At 41.0% G+C, this 16,323-nt stretch overlaps 1 protein-coding gene across 1 annotated transcript; it reads right to left on the reverse strand.

Moving 5' to 3' along the window:
* Window positions 1-49: 49 nt before the first annotated feature.
* On the reverse strand, window positions 50-15,914 carry arhgap25 (Rho GTPase activating protein 25). Its single transcript, XM_005945126.3, has 11 exons — window positions 15,332-15,914; window positions 11,050-11,252; window positions 8,917-9,004; window positions 8,641-8,754; window positions 6,129-6,333; window positions 3,979-4,111; window positions 3,778-3,851; window positions 3,463-3,584; window positions 2,931-3,085; window positions 1,054-1,598; window positions 50-633 (listed from the first exon to the last, which is right to left on the reverse strand). The coding sequence occupies exons 1-11, from the start codon at window positions 15,393-15,395 to the stop codon at window positions 435-437; spliced, it is 1,902 nt and encodes a 633-aa protein (XP_005945188.1). The 5' UTR covers window positions 15,396-15,914; the 3' UTR covers window positions 50-434.
* Between the last annotated feature and the right edge of the window lie 409 nt (window positions 15,915-16,323).

The following is a 16,323-nucleotide window of genomic DNA, read 5'->3' on the forward strand; positions in this document are numbered from 1 at the left end:
AAAAAAGCTTGAATGAGCTGTAAGATCATTTTGCGCATCGACAGACACATTTCAATTTGTGCAACTTTATTAATTTACCACTGAAATGAAACATGTTTGAATGACACACACTCTTTGTACTCTCTAACATTCATATTAGATAAAGTCCCGTTTAGGGTTTGAGCAGAGTTGATGCCTGACCCTAGATTTCCATGCAAGTAATTCATGTAAATGTGTTCTGTATGACAGTTACACCAGATGAAGGTAATTCATACACAGTGACGTGACTGTTGCAAACGGGAGGATCAAACATGTCCTTAAAATAAACACAAATATAATAGTCAATAATTTATCTATAGGACCAAACGGTGACTCCCAGTTCCCGTCTTAATGGATGAGGCTTCCCTCGTTAACAGGATCATAAATCCACATGTAAGTGAATCTCAGAATTACGTTTAAGTAGGAGCTTTCTCTCTCATGAGGAACTGCTGAATGTCTCTTTGCAGCTCGCCGTTGCGTCTCTGGGCCTCGTCTCTGCTGCGTTCTGCATTTTTTAGGCAGATCTCCAGAGCGGCCACACGGCGGCGTTCAGCCTCCAGGGCCGACTGGAGCTCTGCCACGGTGGCCTTCAGTTCCTTGTTCTCCTGCTGCAAACTGCAAGAGGCAATGACAGACATAAACAGGTTCACATGTGCAGTAAGAAAGGCAAAGGAAAAGCTAAGCTGTGCCAGGAAGAGTTTCTGCACCGGCAGTTTTCCCTCCAAATAACTCACGTCGGTTTTGTGTGAACACATGGACTTGTTTCCAGTATAAATAAACTCATTTTAAGTTTCCAGGAATCTAGTTCAATTTATGTTTATTATACTCCAGGGTCTGCTTTGCTCATATAAGATTCTCTCACATTGAATCCAGGCTCTAAGTGTTCTGCAACAACACATCTACACTCTACAGTTTCGGGGTAGAAATTGAGCATTTCATTTCAGTATTTCTAAAACATTTTATTTTAGGAAAATTAGTGTTTAATGGCTGAAATGGTGGGTCAGGGTGTCCATGTGACTCTTTTGCTAATCTCACCTGTCTAGAAGTGGCTGCCCGGGGTCTTTCTTCAGCTCTGGCATGCTGTTGACCTGTGGAGGAGGACTGCTCACTGGCGTGGTGTCTACACTCTTCTTATTAGAGAGCATCCGGGGATACTGGAAGTCACTTTCAGGGGTTTGCGGCACAGAAGTGGAAGAAACTAAATTCTCACTCCCCCTCCGAGTGGTCAATCTGTCCTCCTCCTCTTTGTTACTCATTGTAGACCCCCCGAAAAATGATCCTGACGTTCGCAGGTCTAGGATTTTAAAAATGTCCTCTGACAGCGTGCCGCTCTTCTCGTCTGTGCTCTCCTGGATCCGACTCCACCTGTTGAGGGCTTCGGTCTTGGCTGCCATCCCGGTGAGCGGGCAGTTGAAGGTGGGGAGGGTTTGGGTGCGTTTGCGGGGGCTTCCGAGCCAGTCATCTACAGAAGGAGACAGAGGTTCCTGCAGCGAGGTTTTGGGGCTGTGGTCTCCCCTGAGTGGACCCGGACTGTCATTGTCCTCCTCCTCCGGAGACTCAGACAGACATGCGTCACCCATCTAACACAAACACAGAGAACACAGACTGATTACACATACAGAGATTTGCTATTTGCTGACAACATAGGCCTAAATTTCTTATTAAGCTATTATCATCCTCAAATGTATCCATGTAGCAAAAGTACTCTACCTCTCGGTCAATTTACCAATAAGAATACCATTAGTAACCATTAGCATAATAACAGTCACAGTCTTACATGTCATACAAAGACACAGGAATTAACACCAGAGTCGATCTGGACGTCTCCATCTGCATTATTTATTTATTTATTCATTAGGAGCCCCATTAGTTCCGCCTTAAAGCACAACTAATCCTAAGTTTTCTACTCTTTGTTCTATATGATCTCAGTGACAGCATCCCTAACACGATCATCTCAAGCACACAGCTCAGGCTTTAACTCGTTTCCTGTTTAAACCTGTTGTTCACGAGGGGCAGCCAATCAAGAGAAAGCTGACTTAAATTAAGAGGAAAAGGAGCAAAGACAGAAGAAGAAAGTCCAGACAATGTAAGGCCTCACCAAAGTCATGCATGAGAGAGACGAGGATTATTCTGATCAGTTAATCATGCAAAGCTACCCTAGCAGTGTCCAACAATAACATATAGAGCAGAGAATGAGCAGAATAAATCCCATCAAACCAAATACATACACATTAAACACATATGAACACATAAGATGTGACCTGCAAATAAAAGACAAAACGACAGCAGCAGGATCACGTCTGAGTGGAATTCCACTGTTTCTTTGTTCTTTACATGAGAAGACTGGAAAACTAAAAAGAGAATGGAGAGCTAGCCCAGCTTTGTTTAAGGTACAAACATGTATGTCCTGTCACCTCAACAGCTCAACCATTACTGCATCACCACGATCCTTGTGTACTTAGTTGACATAAAGCTTCTTTCAGCTGGTCCCTTATTCACAAGAGGCCACCACAGAGGACAGATCTGTGTGTTTGATTTGGCAGATTTTGAAGCCAGCTATTCTTCCTGATCCTCCCAGTCTCTCCTCCTGGTCCCAGGGTTTCTTCACAGTGTGGAGTAGCTGTGCCAAATAATCACTGTACTACATGAACAATCTCCTGGATCCACTCGTATGTTTATCATATCGATGTCACGTGTCAAGTATTTCCCAACATCAACCAGCCACCTGGTAACTGCCATTGTTCTGTAGCCACTTTTGTTAATAAACTAGCTCTGTTGTTTGTCACATATAAATTCTTATGAAAAAGCTAGTTTAAATATTTTATAAATTCAAATTTCAGTAAAATAACGAGTCATTTTGACACACTAACAAGCTCGTTGCGAAAGCCTAATGTGCGGCTGAAGGCTCGTACCTCTGCAGACTCCCAGCCCACAAAGCTTCGGGGAGCATTCTTCTGGCTCTCTGCCTTGTTTGAAGGAGAGGGGGGAAGCACATCTTTGGAAAGAGGAAACAGAGTCTCATGTCGTCTGATCATCACCGTCATCAGCTTCTGGATCTGAGGAGTCGCTGTGAAGAACAGAAATGTGAAAAGATTATGATCAAAAGCTCTTATCTTTTGGCTTTTATTCTCATTTTTGATACACTTTCTTCAGTCTTCAATATTTACTTGGATGGGTTTATGCAGTTCAGACAGATCGTTACAGAGACATGAGATCACTGGCTGAAAAAAGGAGCCGAAAACAAGCAGAGGTAGAATCTACTTGGAAGTAGATGTGCTAAATATTACAAAAGTATCTAAATGGTACACCAAGACTGGTTTATCTGAGCAAACACACTGTTGTTGTCTCTTGTTGTTGCCTAATATATCTAACAGAAACACAGCTGAAACTGGGGTCTTTTGAGATGAACCAAAACAGGTACATCAGTGAGCTGTGTGTCCTCACCCTTCATCACAGTGATAGGATCTTCTATCTGAGGTTTCAGCAGGTTGATGCCCATCACAGTTGCCAAGTTCTCCACGTTCATCTTATTCACCTTAGAGTGTAGCTGTACCTCAAACAAGAACCTGAAAAACAACAGGACACGTAACCAGACACAGGATAGTATGTCTCAGACCGAGAGGCTGATCTCAAAACAATACTGGGGTGATGGACCAGAGGGTCTCTGTAGGATCTGGTAGATGTACGGGTGTCTTTCTTTTAAACATATTAAGTTATTTTCAAGTTTGGATGTAATGACGTCCTTCAGCATCTACTCACCGACAAACGTAGCTGAGAAGATTGTAGTTTACTCTGGGGAGCAGAGCAATTTCTTTGTTCAACCTCTCCCAGCCCTGAAAACACATGCAAGCAACCAGTTTAAAGGATACATACGCTCAAAACATCAGAGGATATCCACTTCTTGTCCACATGTACGCTCAGCTCTGTATTCATCTTGCAGTGTGTTTAAATTAAGTGCACCTCAGAGCTGGTGGAGTCCAGGAGGTTGGTACAGTCCAGGAAGTCTTGGTACTGACTCCAGGGGACCACAGGTTCAGGCAGCTCCCGCAGGTACAGCTTGAGTAGTGACGCCACCGTGTGGACATCTGTGTCGCTGTGGCAATTTAAACGATACTCATTACCCAGCGAGAATAAACCATAGGGATGCAGATTGGCTGACTGGTGTGGAAGCTCTTGAGTTTATCTGCACATCATGAAAGGCTTTGCACAATTATGCTTTCAATCACACTAAGATATGTGTAAATATTTTCTTGGACGGACAAATAATCTCGACATGGTGGTGTGTAGCATAAACAGGGTCTGGGTCTCTTGTACGGAGTTTGCTGTTGTAACTGTGACAAGAGTGCAGTTCAAGAGGGAAACTCGAGGCCTTGCCTTTGATTTTTGTTGCAAAGTATCTGTCGGTTGGCTCAAAACTCATGTTCCCTGACTCTACTCACATTAGATTACAGACAAACAAGCAAGTTAAGTTAAATGGATGTTTTCATCTACAGTTTTCTGTCGGAGGAGCTTGTGATGTTGAGTAATAAAGGCGTCCTCCCCTGTGCCTGCCAGAACAGGATGTGGTATCACCCTCAGCTCTGAGCAGACACAAATCTATCAACTTCTCACTACATCTCTCTCATCTCTCCTTGCTTTCTCAGAAGAAGAAGAGAAAAAAAAGAGCGGATGCTGTTGATTGATTGAGGTTAGGATATTCGTCTCCTTTTATGGAAGTGGCTCTTATCGAGACAGCTAAATTTGTTTGAAGCACATTTACTGCGTCTTAAAGTTTCTTTAAGATGTGATAATTAATTCGTGCCATAACAACTTTACACTCACTATTTCCTGTGAATTCTATATGAAATTCATGCTGCTGTCCTTTTCACGGGACTGCTGTGATGAGCTAAATGCACCCAATGATTCATTAGCTTATATAGTAGCAAAACGTGAAGTAATTTATCAATCTTTCACATCATTGTGAAGAAATTTTGGCCACTGTTCTTTACTACATTGTTTAACTTCATTAAGGTTTGCGGGTATTCGTTTATGCACAGCTCTGTTAAGGTCCTGCCAAGCATTTCAGTAGTGTTGAGATCTGGTCTTTGCCACTGCAACACCTTCATTCTTTTCTGTTTTACCTGCTGCTCTAGAATACTTTGGAGAGTATACAGAGGAGACTATGGTTGACTCAATGACTGCAACGTGCCCAGGACAAGTGGCAATAAAACAAGCCCAAGTCATCACCCCTCCACCAAACATGGCCAAACATCTCCACATTGTTGCAGAAGTGGTTGTTTCAGATGCAACTTTGCAAAGCTGGGCTGTGCTACCGAGGACTTTTTATGGTAAATGGTAAATGGCCTGTATTTATATAGCGCTTTACTAGTCCCTAAGGACCCCAAAGCGCTTTACATATCCAGTCATCCACCCATTCACACACACATTCACACACTGGTGATGGCAGCTACATTGTAGCCACAGCCACCCTGGGGCGCACTGACAGAGGCGAGGCTGCCGGACACTGGCGCCACCGGGCCCTCTGACCACCACCAGTAGGCAACGGGTGAAGTGTCTTGCCCAAGGACACAACGACCGAGACTGTCCGAGCAGGGGCTCGAACCGGCAACCTTCCGATTACAAGGCGAACTCCCAACTCTTGAGCCACGATCGCCCCATAGATCTCTTTTTAGAGAGAAGAGGCTTTCTCCTGAGAACACTTTCAAGCAGCCATACTCGTTATGTTGTGTTCTCAACATATAATATGCTAACTGAGGCCTGTAGAGACCGAGATGTAGGTTCACCAGCTGACACTCAGGGCAGGACCCGCACCATTGGCGCACATCCTGCCAATACAATTGGGCCATTATTCGCTTTAGTCCTGGGAGGATTGTGGTATTGTGTTAACACACCTGAATGCTCCAAAGTTTCTGCATTTATAGATGTGCTCACACTTGCTGATAATCAGTTAATCAAGTTCATTTGATTAGCAGCACCTGGCTGCCACTCATCCTACCCCATAATTCCTATGGAAGCTCGAAGATGTGCTCAGTTTTCCAGGGTCAGATGCAATGATAATCTCATATCTCCCATGTCTTAAATGACTATAGAGAGAATAGTGAGGTCATTACCTGGGGAAGGAGGGCCTCTCTCCTGCATCAAAGGCATCTCTGAACTGTTTGACAGCATTATCCTGACCAGGGAGGCGGAAGATCCCCTCTTCGTCCAGCCCATGTTCTTTGATGAACTCCACGCACTTCTGCACCAGGATTGGGACCATTTGAGGTCCGAAGCGCTGCTCATATGTCACAGTGTCCATGAGACTCTTTCCAAACACTGCAGACATACGGAGAGCAAAGATATTTGGCATAGTTAGATAAATGATTTATAAAACAGCTATTGTCCCTTTTCATGTTAGTGAACAGGTGATTGTAGGGCAATGCTTAATGCTTAATCACTCGATTTGGTTGAATAAAAACATTTATATCGAGAGAACAATTCTCATTTCTTAACATTTCTTAAAAAAACATTTATTTTTGACATCAGTTTTCTTTAAATTTGCACACAGCAGGAAATAATCTGTTTCAAACACATTACTAGAAATACTCCATAGTTTCGAGTACAGGAGTTTCCAGCTCACAAGCGTGAATGCACTCAAATATGAGCTGCTCAGTTTTCATACTAACATGATCTGACTTGACACATCACACAGACTTTATACTGGGCAGGTTAAAGACCAGCAGAAAAACCCAATATTACTGCATTTTAAATTACACCACTATAATCTTTTGGCTCTAAAAATCTGGATTGAGCTGCAACAATATTTTTGCCTACTAATGAAGCTGTTAAGTAAAATTAGCCTGTGAATATCACTCACAGATATAAATGTGTAGACCTTTATTAATAACATGACTACTCTACAGTAGGATATTTATGGATATTTGGTATTTGAACTGTCATTGAAATAATATTACACTTTGTTGTGGTGAAATTATAGAACTAAGATAACTAAAACTGCCTCCTGACCTACTGTTGTATAGTGGAGGACAGAAAAAACCTGCAGCGGGTGGTGAGAGAAGCAGAAGCACACTAAGCCCCCATCACGAACATCTACACTGGCAGACTCCAGCAGAAAGCCTGCAGTAGTCAATGATTCCTCTCAGCCTGGTCATTCCTTTTCTTTTACCCACACCCTTCTAGAAAGTGCTACAGCTTCTACAGCTGCAACTAAACCTTCTACAAGCGTCAAATGTGTCTTCTCTGAAGAACATATGATCCGTCCCCACTTTGAACTTTACTACATCAGGTCTCTATACACTCATCTGACCCCATTTGACACTACATTGCATATACTATGTATATCTTTTAATCATAAAGATGATCTTATCTTATAATTGCTTAATTTTTACAATTATCTTTCACCATAAAATATAGGAACTGTGAAATCAAGGTAAACAATTGTCTATTAGCATGCATCAGCCTCCTTCAGAGTGGCTATGAAGCTATGCATGGCCCTTTGAACCTGAAATTGTGCAAGTGATTCAAATTAAAAATGGCCTAGTTTTTCAAATGAAACCGAGAAATTGTGTAACTCTGAGTGGATGTCCTCGATTTAGCAACTGTCATGCTGGCTGTTCTCTTTCTTTTAGCCCCACATGGATACTTGTCAGAAAACGCAGTGCACTTGCTCTGAAAATGACTTTCATTATTACTATTTGTTACTGCAGATGAAGTGTAATAGTAAGTCAAACGCAAGCAAAACTGCCCCAGCAATACTGACTTCTCTGTTATCCTCGGTGAGTTTACCCTTATGGATTTGGCATCCATAGCTTGGGGAACTAAAGATTGACCATTGCTGTGCTATTTTAGTCTGACAAAGCTTTTTTCAGTTTGTGAGCTTCATATTTCATGAACACGAGAATGCAGAGAATCATTGGCAACAATCATAATGCATTAAAATGTTTCCCATTTTCAAGGTTTCTGTCAAAACTGCAAGGATTTACTGACTGACATGAGAAAACAGCTAGTTTGACTCTGTCTGATGCTAGGCTCTAGCCTCGGCTAATCTACCTTCAAACACTACTAATACAAGACCTTAAAATAAATATCACGTTGTTATAGCAAATGTTTTTTCAGCTATTAATTAATAAGTGACTTTTATGTATATATATGCTTGTTTATATTGTGCTATTCTTAGTGTATTGTCTGTCTTTGTTAATGTTTGTTTATAATGCAGCACTGTAATGGAAAATAATTTCCAATAAAGTATTCTGATTCTGATTCAAATATTTTGAAATATTGTGTTTTTATGGGTAGGTAATATGTTTTGACTACTAGCTAGATTGATGACTTCCTCTTTTACACGAAGCTTAGCAAAGCCTTGCTGACATGGATGTTTTTTTGTTCGATTAAGTGTTTTACTTTTGGACGGTGCCAGGCTAGCTGTTTTCCTCTGTTTCCATTCCTTTTGATTAGCTAAGCTAAACAGCAGCTGACTGTGGCATCACGTTGTCAAAGGTCAAATATGAGAGCACCGTTAGTCCACTTATCTCAGCTGAATTTGCCGACAACGTCCAAGTTTTTAATTTCATTAGTCAAACAGGATTGTTTCAGTTTAATAATCTGTGACAGATTTTACTGAACCTCCACTTGTTGGCGCTCCGATGACTCTGCGCAAGGTGCGCACCCACTCCTCCATGTCACTCTGGGAGTTTGCCATCAACACATGGGGACATCGCTCTCTGTCTCCAGTTGAGCCTGTCAAACAAACAGGAAACAAGAAATATAACAGGAAATATAAAAAGGTTTCTGCTGTCCAATGACAATGAAGGGATTCCCCTAAAAAAAAAATCCTCTTTAGGTCTTGGAGTAAAAATATCATGTAAGGTCCCAATTGTGAGTGTTGAGTGTGTTACTTACGTGGTATGATCTCAAAGAGGTACTTTCCAGGGTCATCTGAATTCGGGGGGAGTTCGTTAACTTTACTGAAGCGCAGCTGGATGACTCCCTGCAGGCCAGATCACATAAGGACAAACACACTCAGAATTGTAAAGTCCTTCATTGCCAAGAACCAACCAGCGCAATTCACACACATACTTACATTTACCCTTTAAAAAGCAGTTGGTATTCATGCTGTGTGTGCAGTGGGAAGGCCTAAACGGGTGCTTTTGTTGCTTATTATTACTATTTAAATGCTTACAAGCTGATGTAGTTTAAGATGCATTAATGTTCACTGTTTATGACAGAGAACTAACAGCCCTAGCCTCTGTTTTCACTTCCTCTATCTACCATTACCCTCAACCCCCCTAAGTATTAAAACTAAAACATTATTAAAACAGAAGGCTTTTGGAAGGCTTTTGGAGTAAATCCTCAATTTTGTGCTTTTGCAGGAGACAAATCACTTACAACAGAAGAAGTTAGGAGCAGCTACAGCTGGCAACATGCAGTCCTAATTACATTTTATATCTAAGGAAATAAAACGCTGCTTTGTTTCTTCTTGTTTCACACCTTGATATGGTTGATAACTTTGACCACTTTTTGCTACACCAGTTTCGCTGCAAACAAAACTACGTTTTCAGAGCTCAGACAATAATAACAATTTGCTTGCCTTCATTTTATAATGAATACCAACATGTAGTTACGGTTAAGTTACAAAGTGCTCATTAAGTCGACTCAACTACCTTATTAAGAAGTTCAATTCCAGTAGGATTTTAAGCAGTATAGTAGTATTCAATTGCTATAGACGGTGATGAGTAATTTAATCATGCACCTTTGCAAAATACCATAATGTAACTATTGAAATGAGAATGCAAATGAGTCTTTTCAATTGCATGACAAGCAGTGATAGACGTAGATAAGCATCAGAATAATGGGTTGAGGTTTGGAGCGCAGGTCTTTATTTTATCACTGAGCAGAGCGTGACTGTGCACACTTCTTTCTGCTAACATAGCAGCTATCGATCCGTTCATCAGACACGGCACACTTAGTGTCAGCTTTGCGATTCTGACTTGAAGGCAGATAAAACAGAACCTGAGCATCTGAGCTGCGAGTGGAACTGATGCCTGGTATTTCAGCTAACGTCCAAATCTGGAACTTCCCTGACACACCCACACAGGACACTACAACATCAGTGGACATCAGTGGAAAGTGCTGACTGTGGCAGACAAGCAGACGTTGGTTGGCTGCTGGCTTTTAGCCAATGATTCCATTGGTAATAACGCTGAAACATTAGAAATAAACGGAGCAACATTTTACGTTTAGGCACTGATGAGTTTGTGTAAATATAAATAACCTCTTTATGCAACTCAAAGGAAGGAAGACATTTTAAAGGAATTTTTAAGATACTTTTTCTCGCATCTTTTTTATTTCTTTGAGCGTTTGCGGTTACAGTACAGGTTAAGGTTACTATTACAATATAAAACATGTAATTATTTATGGCATCATCTTTCTGAAGGTTTGCTTTTTGGCCCAGACAGAGCTACAGCATACCAACAAAACTTAGCTTTTTCAGAGATGAACATTACAGATGTATACATGCAAAACGTGGCTTTAAATCAAACATAAATGTGCAATATTAAAATTCTTTCAATGGCAGAAGGTCTTTCATGTGAGGCTTCCTGCATCAGTTGTTTTCTCTACAGGAAATGTGTAAGGTTAGCCACACAGCTAGCAGTAAGTTTGTGGTCTTAATTAGACTTGATAAAAGACACATTTCTTATTAACGGATGAATTCTTCTACTAACGTGTGCATTTAATTATGAATAAATGCATTTATTGCAAAAATAGTTTATGTGACAGAAATGATGATTCGGTTTTATCTGTGCTTATCTCCACACTTAACCACTGCATAAAAGAAGCGTAGCTTCAATAAGAAACTGGGACATGGAAATAACTTTGATGTCTTGTCATCATAAGAACTTCTTTTAAATGTTTAAATATATATAACATGTGAATGACTTGTTTTGGAAGTGATTTTATTCTAACAAAGGCCAAAGTGGATATAGAAATGAATAATTTTGAAAATCTGGATTAATCTGGTAAGGTCAGCCTTACCTGGACAGTAGTCTCCTTATCATCTTTGTGGTAAGTCAAAGTGCTTCCTCTCAGAACAAAGTAGCGCTGCTGCCAGTTCTTCACTAAAGACCTCTGTTGCTTCTTCAGCCAGCCGGCCTTCAGCGGCCTCTCCATGGACCTGTAGGAGCGCGGCGAGCCCTGGCCTGGGCCTCCCTCTCCAGGTATCACACTCTTGGACCGCGCTGCCAAACACCACAAGGAGGCAGCTTGTAAAAACGTCAAGAACAACAGCGCCCAGCGTGCTGTGTCACAGCCAGAGCGATGAAATATTACCAAAACACCAGCGGTACTCAACTTCAGCAGAGCACTTCCTCTTTTTTGATATGAATATGCATCAGCCTATCAGGGCTGAGACAGCAGCTCGCTGTATACTATTTTTGTTCCTCAGCTATTGAGTTTCAAGCTGACAGGAAACTGCTGGTCTAAGCTGACCAGTTTCCTGTGGAAGGTGCATGAATGCAGCTGTGATTGTACTAACATAAATAGCAGTAGACTGACCGCCAAACAATATGATGGAAATGTTAGTGGTTAAGTTATGGACAGATAATGTCACATCACCTGTGACACTAGAGAGCACGAGGAGTGATGAAAGAACAAAGGTGACGTGTAGGCGGCCTAGTGAGCACAGACTAAACCACAGACGGTTTGAGTCCCAGACAGCGAGGTAGGACCAGAGATAGCTGGACTGAGACTGAGCCCATTTTCTCAGTGTTTCTTTAATTCTCTGTGTCTTGTTAGGCAAGATGACAGAGTAAAAAGAGAAGAAGAAGGGCCACAGTGGGGTAAACAGGAAGTAGCCACATCATTGCCGGAGGCCTGGTACACTTTGAAGGTCTCCACCTACAAGCTTTAGAGTCCTTTGGTCTCATTTTAATAGCACCACCCTGATTAGTGGAAAGTTAAAGTTGAGGAAATGTGAGCCCACACACATCGACTGATGTCACACCCCACCCTCAGCTGACAAACATACAGTTCCTTTAATGTCACTTCATATCGTGACTAGCCAGATTTCCACAGCACCTCAGAGATGTGTCCAATAACCACTATTTAGAAGATATTTGCGATAAATCCAACACTTTCAAGTCAAGATGGACTCGGGGAAGTATGATGCTCAGTTTTACACAGACTGTGAAGAGTTTTATATCGAACTGATAATTGTAATTTTACCAATTTACATATTTCTGCTCAAGTGTATAAATGTGACTACCATCAATAAATGTAGTTGCCTAGCCTCGTTTTATGACGGCTTGTGATCAGACCGGATAAAAGTAGGACCAAACAAATACTTACAATAAATATTTTACTTTAAAAGCCTGATTCTTTTCAAAGAATACTTTATATGTTGTTGCCATAAGATAGCTGAGAAAACTGATCTCATTCTTATAGTTTTGTGCTAGGCAAGGCAATTTTTTTTTATTTGTATAGAAGTAAGACACCACCAAGCATGAAACCAGAAGATGGGACAAAAGCTAGCCTGTCCCAGATCATGTTTTTTTAACTGGCTTTGTTTGCTTGTTTTTTTGTTAAACTGGAAATTGTTGTAAATCCCGATATATTACAGTGTAGCAGTGACATTTATAGTTTAACTCTCTGTAGAGCCAGGTTAACCTTTTTCCCTAATCTTTATCCTGGCAAAGCATTAGCAAACAAAGCTTGCTAATGCTAATAAGCTAACTGGCTCTCAATTAAACTTCATACTCAACAGAGAGACATGAAACCCTTCAAACTTGCTAATTATAATGTTGTACAATTACAGAACCACCTTTAAAAAGATCACTGTTGTGTTATATAATGAGGATTATGGCGCTAGTGAAAGTATTTATGTTTAAGAGAACTTGACTGGCTATTTTCTGCAAAGTTCCTCTAAAGTCAGGGTTTGATCACAAGCTACGAGATATTTCATTCCCTGGTACAATTTATTTATTATTAGTGAATTATTTTTTAAAAATCATTTACAGTGCTGTACAGAAGTCTTAAGTCATCCCATTTCTTCATCTCATTTCTTTATATTCTATTTTCAAGGAGCTGAATTTCCTTGTAATTTGGTCTTGAGCAATAACTCTCTGACGTTAGAGTCCAGTCCATGAACCTATTTTTTAATCCACTTAACACTGACCTATGAGTAATTCCAGCATAAAAAAGGAACTTAATTCCAGGGATGAACCACAGTTGTGTGTAGATATAACAGAACCAATTTTAAATGTTGCTTTAGGCACTTCTCTGCAGGCCTGCCACAGAAACACAGGATTTGTTCCCATTTTTTATTGAATATATGACAAATGCCAAAGATAACTCACCCTGACAGGCACAAAACAGTATATTTCACCAACAAAGTGATTCCCTAAGTCCTTTTAGCTACAAACATGACGCTATCAGTCATGGATTGGTCTCCCCGTGCCCGGATGGCCACATTATTGAATCAGTGTGGAATTATCTTGACCTTGGAATTATGTAGGGAGCAGAACAAAAAGCAGCCAACATTAAATGTCCTTAAAGAAGACTAGAGAATTCCTGAAGACAGCTTAAAAAAAATTAGAAAGCTGCCTAAGACAGTTCAAGCTATGTTGATGCCTATTGTGAAAGTAATGTTTGCACATTTTTCAGCAGAACTGCACTTTTACTTGCAAAATTCAAAGAAATAAGGGGTGGCTAAAGACTTTTGGTAAAGTACTATATGTCTCTGAGGACTTTGGATGCCATACACAGAGAATATATCTGTGAAGGTTCTCAGTCACCCAGGTCATCGTAGTCTAAGGAGCTTGGAAAGAAAAGTGTCTGGACTTCTTTAAGTTGCTTGAAGACGTTTCACCTTTCAACTTAAAGAAGTCCAGACACTTTTCTTTCCAAGCTCCTTAGACCATACACAGAGAAGTTATGCAATGCAGTTTTAGCTTGCTGGTGCCCAATTTAAATGTCTGTACTTTAGGACTTTCAGAGGCTCTGCAGGTTCTTCCTTTGTAACACAAGTTAAACACCTTCAGTCTGAAGCTTCATATTTAATAGAGAGGGGTTCAATGTTCTCATTTAATCCTGTAAAATAAGAACATCTTCAAAAATGTCAACATATGACATTTGTTAAAGGATTGGTAAGTACTTGGGTCAAATGCCTTATTCCTCATCATTAACATTGACTCTGAAGGTGTGTGTTCGACCTTTACAATACTTTATGAAAGGACAGATGCAGTATGACTGTGCAGACATTTGCACATCATACAAGCCTGCACTTACATATACAGTATGTAGGCAAAGTTACACAGCCACAGGAACTTAGCTCTTGCATCAGTTTCCTGTTGAAAGGCTGCATCACTTTAGTCCCAGAGCAAAAAGAAAAAGAAGCATCCACTACCTAACACAAGATATCTCAGGGTAGCATGAGGAGAATCATGAAGGGTCACCAGAGTTGAGGAAGTTCTACTTCCATACTGGCGCAAGTCTGGGATATTAATATCCATGTGAGGCAGATAAAATAGATGCCGCTCAGGCAGCTACTTCCTTCCACAGTACTGAACAACGCTGACACCAATGGCAGAAAAAAAAAAAGATTAGAGTTTAAAAAAAAATTATGGTACGACTGTACTGTAGAAACTGATCTAGTCACTGCTAGTGTCTGTGCTAACCTGTCGTGCCTTGAAAACCTGAGAGGAAACACCATTAAGTACTGCACTGATTCCACCCTGTGCAAACACCGCTGAGCACAGTATCAGTGGGTCTAGCACGCTGTACACTTTAAAAATATATCCTTGCATTAGTGTTGTTTGGTCAGCCGCTGGGGGCTACTCTGAGGCCCTCAAGAGAGGTGACGCAAAGTCTTAAAGCTTTTTGTGTAAATTGAAACCGTGAATTCTATGGTCTACGACGAGGGGTGTGTAAAACAAAAAAAAAGTGGGGTGTTAAGCAACTGTGGTCAACTTCGCCATTGTGCTTAAAAACCCACACAACCCCCTTGTTATGCCTTTGCTATCGGCTTGTTTTCTAATATGAACCACCTTTGACTTCTTTGGTTATACCACATGTAATTATAGGCAAAGAAATCAAAAGGGCCACTTTTTCTTCTACGAGGTACAAATCTTTGTTGTACAAGGTACAGATCTTGCGATGTGAATGTGAATGTGATCCCTGATTTCTTGGAATGTCAGTTGGTCAGTTTAAAGTTTACACGTCATTAGATAAGAACAAAAACTGTTTCGTTTCTAAAATTTGAAATGTAAAAGCCTTGCATCTGCTCTGGCTGTCAGTGAACGCAGCACGGCCACTGGCTTACCTATGCGAGCTGTCTCTGCCTTGAGGGTGCTGAAGTCCCAGTTGCGAGGTAGTTTCAGAGACATTGTCCTTCATTCATGCCACAGGTCAGTGTTTTAGTTCGCACATGCACCTCGCCGGAGCACACACACACACGCACACAGACAAACACACACACGCATACACACACTCAAACACACACACACAGACACACAGAGAGAAAGAGGAGATCTCGCAGATCAAACTTCCTTCTTCCTGTGTGTTAATCTTCTCTTTTTTTTCAGCTGTTCACAACGCGTCCCCTCGGGTTGCCTTTACTTCCATGTTCTGGTAGCTTACAGCAGAAATGGCTTCCAGGTTGTTTCACTAAAAAGGTGCAAAACGTTCCAGGGCTTCATGTCGTGGGGAACTCTTCAAGTGGCTAATGCTGGATGGTGTCACAAGAAGAAGAGGGGAGAAAAAAAAAAAGCCACCGGCGTCTTCTTAAAGGAAATGGTTTGTACCTCTTGGTGTCACTCCCTTAGTGAGCATGTTGCTTCACAGCTCAGCCCTCACTGAAGCAAAAGTCAGTATTTACAGAGGTGTTGTAAATGCTGATTTTTACATCTAAGGTGAAAGGTTAGGCATCTCACAGTGGCCCACAAAATACTCCCGACTGCACTGATGCTCACTTGTTTAATGATGGAGTAACTATTACACAGCTGGGTGTAAGGAAGTCAACTAAATGCAACTAAATGGGGAAGAAGCCCAAGAAGGAAGAAACCAGTCACGCAGTAACCACTTTTTTTTTCTTTTTTTTTTAAATACCTTTTAATTTTCTCTGAAACAAGACAAAGCACATTTCCGCATCAAAAAGAGTACAGCTTTTCTCTAGACAATGTACAACGCAACACAAACCATTGCACATTTGAATAATTATATAGTGAAATCATATAGCTGTATAATAACTTCAAACCACAAAATATAACACAAGGCAGGAGGGGAGTCTACACAGCATGTGGGACAGACACATCT

Source organism: Haplochromis burtoni, unplaced genomic scaffold (genome assembly GCF_018398535.1).
Source record: "Haplochromis burtoni strain Fernald_Lab_line unplaced genomic scaffold, NCSU_Asbu1 Contig_411, whole genome shotgun sequence".
Lineage (NCBI taxonomy): Eukaryota > Metazoa > Chordata > Actinopteri > Cichliformes > Cichlidae > Haplochromis > Haplochromis burtoni.

Bases quoted from the DNA above. Each gene is read 5' to 3' on its own strand.
- arhgap25 (XM_005945126.3), bottom strand. From the start codon at position 15,395: ATGTCTCTGAAACTACCTCGCAACTGGGACTTCAGCACCCTCAAGGCA. The intron at 6,334-8,640 runs GTTCAGTAAAAT...GTATGTCTGCAG, and splicing joins CGGAGCGCCAACAAGTGGAG to TGTTTGGAAAGAGTCTCATG. The intron at 634-1,053 runs GTGAGATTAGCA...TGCCTCTTGCAG, and splicing joins GGGCAGCCACTTCTAGACAG to TTTGCAGCAGGAGAACAAGG.